At 43.3% G+C, this 7,991-nt stretch overlaps 1 protein-coding gene across 3 annotated transcripts in view; it reads right to left on the bottom strand.

Annotated features, from left to right (window-relative positions):
- The window catches only part of LOC102739421 (centrosomal protein kizuna), a 90,114-nt gene extending 86,205 nt beyond the window's left edge, over positions 1-3,909 (bottom strand). For all 3 annotated transcript variants that reach the window (XM_081833262.1, XM_081833264.1, XM_081833263.1), the window contains exon 1: positions 3,688-3,909. In XM_081833262.1, the coding sequence (XP_081689388.1) occupies positions 3,688-3,776 (89 nt within the window). In that variant the 5' untranslated portion in view covers positions 3,777-3,909. The remainder of the gene's footprint in view (positions 1-3,687) is intronic.
- Positions 3,910-7,991: the final 4,082 nt, after the last annotated feature.

Genomic DNA, 7,991 nt, shown 5'->3' with positions numbered 1-7,991 from the left:
AGAGGGAGAGAGAGGGAGAAGCAGCCTCCCTGCTGAGCAAGGAGCCTGATGTGGGACTCAATCCCAGGACCCTGGGATCATGACCCAGGCCGAAGGCAGCCGCTTAATCAACTGAGCCACCCAGGCGCCCGTAATTCAAAATAATTTTTAAAATCCACCTATGACCTCTGGTGAAAAAGGTCTTTTTGGGAATCCATCACTTCCTGTACAGCAAGTGCTTTTTAATCACAAACACAGAACTTCTTCGTTCTTACTCTGTCTTCAGTAGATACACACATCTGCCAGTCACAATGACCTATTACGGCACTTCACATGGTGAAAAACCACAAACATCTCCTGGCCTCCCACTGCGGACAACATGATGCTACTCTCATTAAGTCTTTAACACAGGCACTTTTCCCAACCTCCTCATCCACACTGCAGAGCTTCTGAATGCTGTCTTTCCTTTCTTTTTTAAATTTAAGACTTAAAACAAGATATTTACCCCAATAAATAGCCAGAGAAAGGTTTATGGGGAGGATTATCTTGCAACCCCTACATACTAAATCTTTATTTCAGAATCTCTGAAACACCCAGCCCTGGGATGTATACCCATAGCCCACAGTTTCCGTCACCTGCACCCCTCACCTCGACCATTCAAAGGTTTACACAGATGGGTAGTCCTTAAGAGTGCAGCCACATGCTTTGCTTTTCTCCTTTTAAGCCACTTGTTATTCTGTTTTTGTCTCAATACCAACTTCAGCTTTACTCAACTAATATCTCAGAATCAATTTCTGGACTATTATGATATCTCACTCTGAATCAATAGTGGCATTGAAAAAACTGGGGCTGGTTAATGGGCCTTTTAAAGGGATGTTTTTATATAATTGTAAGAGTCAATTCCACTCACATGTTTCTACCATGCTTGTGGCACTACACACACCGTAACGAGTCACTCCAGCAGGCTCTTTAAGATTCTATGATTGATTTCACCAGAGTGCAGAGAAAACACCATACACAAAGAGGAAAAAATTAAGAATGTACATCTATGTGTGACTACAGCTGAGACAATCTGGGCTAGAAATACACCACTTACAAAGGAAAGGCCCCGTTATTAGACCAACTATATTAGACCAGCGATGAGCCAGCTCTAAGAAGGCCAGGAAAGGGCAGATTGCTTTTATTTCCCACCCCCAGGAAATTTCTGGACTGATAAAGCAGCTGTGATGACCCAGAGATGCAGCCTTTAAAATGACCCTGAAGTTTTAGAGTCTTTGTGATCACTGAGATTGGTTAAAAAACAAAACAAAACTAAACTAAACAAAAAAGCAGGTACATTCAAACACTCAAATAGGATACGAACAATGATACGCATTACTTGTTGCTTTGCAAAACTACAGCTTTCAACTCTTCATTTGAAGTTCATTACTCTACTAGATAAAAAACAAATCTGTGGCCTTACCATACATATAATTCAGTGCTCCTCATTTCTGGTGAAGAACCAAGGTTCAGAGAAGCTGAACAACCTGCTCAAGGTCACACAACTGTTCGTAGAGCAGAACCCGTTTCTCTGCATCGAAGTTATTTGCCTCTGTACTTACTATGCATTAGTTATGGACTTTTAAAATGAAAAATAAGGAGCGCCTGGGTGGCTCAGTCGGTTAAGCATCTGACTCTTGATCTCAGCTCAGGTCATGATCTCAGGGTAGTGAGATCAAGCCCTGTATCAGGCTCTGTGCTCAGCAGGGAGTCTGCTTGGGATTCTCTCTCCCTCTGGCCCTCCCCCCTTCCTTTCTGAAAAAATTTAATAAAATGAAAGGTGAATACACACAGCAACAGATTTCCACCTTAAAATTTTTTTAAAGACTCCAAATGCAGAACCATGAATAGGCTATAAAATTTGACTTGAATTCCTTATATAATTTCAACAACCTCACCTTGCTTACAGTTAAAACATTAAGTGTTAAACATAAAGTGAGTACTAATCATTACACAGTTATTATACTATAAAGACTATAAGCAGCCAGGTGTTTCTAGCATAGGAAGCAAAAATGATAACTCACAATGAACCTAGTTCAGAAAGAATGCCATTTGGACCAGTAACATTTTAAAATTAGATCACGGGCTAAGAGATACAAATACCTAAAGGCCTGGGGTAGCTAAGCCACTCTTCTAACAGAACAGTGTCAAAAGCACTTTAGGCGTGCTGATGTACAGAGCAGTGTCTTGTCTTTTAATTATAAGGTATGTGCAGACACTTAATACTGTCTTTGAAATATGCTACTGTTTACTTTCCCTGGTTGACTGGAAAAGCGTCATGATTTAGTGACAATGTGTGGCACCAGTGTTGTATACAAGACATTTGTAACTCCTGGACCCTGGATGGTTGGCTTTGGGATTTCTGCCATTCACTCAACAAACATTTGTCAAACCCCTCCTCCCCTGAGGTACTCTATTACCAGCTAAAGATCCAGCTAAATACGGCTCCTGTCCTCCTGGAATTCTCTCTCTAAGCAGGGAGCAAGTCACTTAAGCCATTTATTTACAGTGCTGTAAAAATAAGAGATCACCTAAGTTAGGGAATGGGTTGATCAATACTTGCGATACGGAAGACACTTCAGGAAGTAATTTTTTTAAAAGTTGGAGGTGAGGAGGTGCCTGGAGTGGGTGAGTGGCAGTAGGTCAGGAAGAAAATAGGATACAGGAAAGGATTAAGGGGTAAAATATTGTGAGGACAATTAAGGAGGCCTGTTGTGGATGCTCTATAAATATCTGACAAGAATTAAATCTAGGATAAGATGAATATAATTCCTTTTCATAACCACATACTTCTGCCTTTACCTTACATGTAATTATTGTTGTCATTTTATATTTGTCACACACAAAGCTCTCCTCTTCACTGAAATGATTTTGTAACTTTTAACATTCATTAAACACTTTGTTTATCAAGAGATCCAAAAATCTATTTCCTTTCTTGTCAGCTAATGAGATTTCCAACTCCAATTAATTTAGCAGCTAAATAGTAGTTCCAACAACTTATCTTTTATGTGGTTATTTATAGTAAATTGCTTTATAATTTTCTCTCTGTGCTCTTAGATCTAGCTGTTTTCAGTGGCTCTCGTCTTTCATGTCTTAAAGTATCATGAACCCTCTGGAAGCTGGACTTCTGTAAATTTCATCCCTTTGCTGGAAATCTGGCCAGCCCTCGTTCCCTCCAAAAATGTCTCCTGCATTTAAATAGGGCATATGTTACACACACACACACACACACACACACACACACACACACACTCTCTCTCTCTCCCACCTGCGTTCCCGGACCTGTCATCATTGAGGCAGTGCAGCTGTCAGGGTGGGATGACAATTTGAAGAGAGACAGGGGAGGAGGCGTGTAGAAGGGAGTAGAGAAATTCACAAGGCGTGATTGAGAGTGACAGGCAGAAGAACTCCTACTCTCACTTCTGGGCAAATTCAGTGATGCGGCCGCATCTTGCGGCGGGAGACCTCCAGTAAGGGCGATGGGCCAGGGTATTTGGTAAATTTTGTCCTCCAGGCCCCACCGGGAGCTTGGTGGCGGGGGGGGGGGGGGTCGTGGGCGGACCCGGGCCCAGGGAAACACGGCGCGGGAAGCGGCAAGGAACCGGAGTTAGGGCACCGGTGGACCCTCGGCCGGGCCCACCCCCCGCCCCCGCCCCGGGTAGGCCGTACCTGTCCCGCAGCCGGTGCTGGAGGCGGCCCAGCCTCTCGTAGTAGTCGGGGCTCGCCAGAGGCTCTGAAGATGTGAAGGCCCGACGCATGCCGCCGCCGCGCTCGTTCCGCACCGCCAAGAAGCGGCCACCAGGATGCGGGGCCGGTTGGTTGTCCGAGACGACGGTCCCACCATGCACCGCGGGTAAACAGGGCTCGAGCCGCCATGCAGGGGGCGGGACCGAGGCCCTCGGGGGTGGGACGGGGGGCGGGGGCACAGTGGATGGGCGGGGCAGACGCCGCGGAGGGGCGGGGCGGGGCGGAGGCGGGGCGTCTTGTGAGGCTGCATTGGCCGCCTCCAAGAGTGGCGGATCCTCTCTCGGTGCTGGTGGCGGGGTGTCAGGTCGTGTGGCGCTGTTCCCCGGCTTCTCCGCCCCTACTTTGGCGTCTCCCTTTCCCCTCACCCTTAAGAATTCTCACGGGAGAGACCCTGGCCCTCCCAGAGGCAAGGAGCCCCACTGAAGGCCAAGTCAGAAGCCGGTCCTGATTACGCCCCCGACACCTTGGTACAGGCTGGGGGATTGGGGGGAACTCAGCTGGACGGGAGCAATTGACTTGATCATTTTTGCCTTTGTCATCAAACTATATTAATTTTCCAAGGTTCATTCTCTACTTCTTCCTACCACCTCTACCTCCCTTTTTCCAGGATTTCTGAGAGCCAGCACTGTGCTAAACTTGTTTTCCTACCACACTTAAAAGCAAAACAAAACACCACAAAAAAGTCAAAAACCAAAATACTAAGCAACTGCGCTCAGCCCTGACAGTAGAACAACCCCTTGCTTGAAAGTCCGTGCTGACCCACGGATGTGGTTAATGCTGCAAGTGACATTACTGGTTGGTGAAGAGGGAAGAGTTGCTAACTAGTTGCTTATGAAGCAGACATTTGTTTGTGCAGACGTGGCTCTGTGGGCAAAAGCCCTGCAGAATTCTTCAGCAGGGATTCTGGAGCCAGACTGCCTGGGCTCGAGCCTCCTTTTCCTCCGCCCAGCTGTGCGACTGCAGGCAGGTCACCCTCTTGATGCCCAGACTTCCTCTTGTAAAACGGGAGGCTCTTAGTGCAGGACCCACCTATGCCATTGTTATAATTACTAATTAATGTGTGTAATGTTTATAAGAGGGCCCAGCACATAGTAAGCATCAGTTTTTATCATCATCATCATCATCATCATCTTGGAGAATAAGCTTCCCGAAGAAAAACATATTCCAAAACACACAGAGCAGAAGAAAAGGAACTACAGTAGAGAGTTTCTTTGGTCTCTTATTCTTCACTTGGTTTCTTTTCTCAGCCATTAATTTAACTTATTCTTATGTGCAAGGTGTGACTTCAGGTAGCAAATTGATCATTAGTGAGACAGATGGACCACTTAAAGGTTGGCAATATAAAATTATAATGTTACTCAGCCTGCTCTTCATATTTGCCAGGTCCAGAGCAAGAGTCCTTGGAGACCTTCGTGCTATCTGTTGAAGTATTAAACAATTATAACTCATGATGACAAGTTGTAGGTAAGCTATGTTCTCTCCTCCTACCTTGACCAATGTGCCTTCATAAGAACCAGGAAAGCCACCAGGGAATTTAGTTCTATGACTCTTTCCCCTACTTACCCTCTTATTTCCCACCTCCAGCTCAGTCCTGCACTGTGAGAGGTTCCTACATGGGCAGAGATGTGTGTGTTCCCCACCCCAGTCCACAAGTGCCTGCTCTATCCTGATCCCCACCTTAGCCTCTTCTTGGCCACACATCAAGTCTAATCGTGAGCACCCCAGTGATAGTCACCCTTGCAAGAATGATCCAGGAAAGAGGTCTCTACAGGCCTTGGAAAGGAACTTGGGCCCCTTTGAACAAAGAATGTCAGCATCGTAGGTACCCCGAATGTGTTCTAGAAAGGTGTGTGTATGTGTGAGCTCCAGGCAAGTCCATACACTGGCCCTGGAACCTCTTTGCCTTGTATGGAGTAGCATGGCCAGAAAAGGGCCAGAACAGGCTCTATAATATACAGAAGCTGGGGCAGGGGTCCTCTTGCCGGGGTAGTACTAATGCTATATTTCTTAGTTGTTATATCAAATCATTACACCAGATTGATTCCACAGTCATGTACAAAGGTTTATTTTGCTGATTTTAGTGCAAACTATGTTTTACCCACCACACTGGCAAAAATAATGCATATTTTTAGCATATTTTATTTAGGTTCACCCTCACCCAGATAAATTTTTTAAGGGAAAAAAAATCCCTCAATTAATATAACTACTTATTTTCAGCAAATACACAGAGTAAGCAGATGAAGCAGTCACTTAGCATCTCAAATTTTTATTAGGCCATATTAGGGGAACCTAAACTTAAATATAAATAAACAATATTTATTTCAAAATAATTATAATTTGCATTTTATAGCTGATTTATTAATGACATATGACAAATCTACATGCAAGACCTTCTTTATTAACAATAAAACATAGCAAACTAAGTGAATATTTCTAGAGTATTTATGCTAAAATTATGCATTCTAAATGTTGACACTTTTAATAAAGGCAGTGTTCTTCACTTTGAATATTTAATTTGCCAGAGTACTGTCTTTTAATATTGTTCTTAAATCCCTTTATATTAGCAGAACTGATTTCTATAAGCAGCTCTGTTTTTACTTACCTGGACTACAGGCCAGCAAGTCTGCCTGGATCGGCAAGGCTTCCTATAAGCTACAGTATGTCTTAGGTGGAAATTAGAGAGAATCTAGTCACCCCTTTATTTTTTAGAGGAAGAAAAGGATTCGGGTTAGGTAAGGGACTTGGCCAAGGTCACACAGCTGGCAATCTGGGTGATATCAGTGAATTTAGTTCTAAATATGGGTCTCCAGGAGCCCCACTAAACAAACAGTAAAAGAAAGCCAGTGTTTTATCCCTATAGTCATGGATCCTAGGGTGACCCATATGAAGCTGCTGCTTTTGTAAGCTCAAAAAACAGACTGATGAATGGAAAATTGGTTTTGGAAATATGTTGGAATTGGAATTCTACAATTTAAATTTTACACTTTTAAATGCCATTTTAAAAATGGATCCTGTATATTTGAGTCAAAACTGCTTGGATATTATGTTTGTTTGCTAGAGCTGCCATAATAAAGTACCCCACACGGGGTGGCTTAAACAACAAAAATTTATTGTGTCACAGTTCTGGAAGCTGTAAGTCTGAGATCAAGGTGTTGGCAGGACTGGCTCCATTTGAGGGTCATGAGGAAGAATCTGTTTCATGCCTCTCTTCTAGCTTCTGGTGGTTTGTTGGCAATCCTTACCATTCCTTGGCTCATAGATGCATCATCCTGATCTCTTCCTTCATTTTCCCACGGTGTTCTCCCTGTGTGCATGCATGTCTCCAAATGTCTCCATTTATAAGGACACGAGTCATATTGGATTAGGAGCCCACCGTCCTCCAGTATGACTTTATCTTAACTAATTATCATATCTGCAATGACCCTAGTTCCAAGTGAGGTCACATTCTGAGGTATTGGGAATTAGGACTTCAATATTTGAATTTGGGTGGGGAGGGGTGCACAACTAAACCTACAACAAACACAAACATGGAAAAATATTTCATTTTGCAATCACTCTACAGAAATATTAGACATTGCATCCTATGTTATTAGAAAATTCAGTTTGTACATAATAAAAAAAGAAAATTCAGTTTGTAAGAAAAGAGGACCCAACAGTAAAAGGTAGGAGGAAAAAGAAAAGAAAAGGTAGGAGAAAAGGTTGTCACATGTATGTGTGTATGTAACCCCTCCTGTCACTGAGCATTGACACTGGTGTAAGTATTTGTTGCCTCATTTAAATCCCATGACGGTCCTTTGAGGGCAATGTGAGTTTAAGCAACTGGCCTAAGATTATGCTGCCAGTGTATTCTTGGCCAACTAGCAGTAGGGCTAGAATTCAGACACAGACCTTTTCCAATTCCAAAGCCCTTCCTTTCCTAACTGCCATTCTATATGGCCTTAAAATTCACCATTTGCTATTCATCAATACCTACTGATATTTCTATTTTCCTGTATGAGATGTGTAAAATATAATGTATGCAGGAAGGTTTTTACATTTACATGTGTCATTGTTTGGGGGAATAGTATTCACTGACAGAATGCATTTTTCTACATGCTATGATACAGCACTATGCGTTCATCATTCTGTTCATTTTTCTCTTCGGCACTTCATTTCTCATCCTTTCTAGCAGTTAGATGGGTCTATATGGCCCAGTCTGGCCAATGAAATGTGAATGGAAGTGATGC

Source organism: Leptonychotes weddellii, chromosome 10 (assembly GCF_054177405.1).
Source record: "Leptonychotes weddellii isolate Sample4059 chromosome 10, ASM5417740v2, whole genome shotgun sequence".
NCBI lineage: Eukaryota > Metazoa > Chordata > Mammalia > Carnivora > Phocidae > Leptonychotes > Leptonychotes weddellii.
The sequence above is the reverse complement of the archived record's forward strand: the minus strand, read 5'-3'. Positions and strand labels throughout refer to the sequence as shown.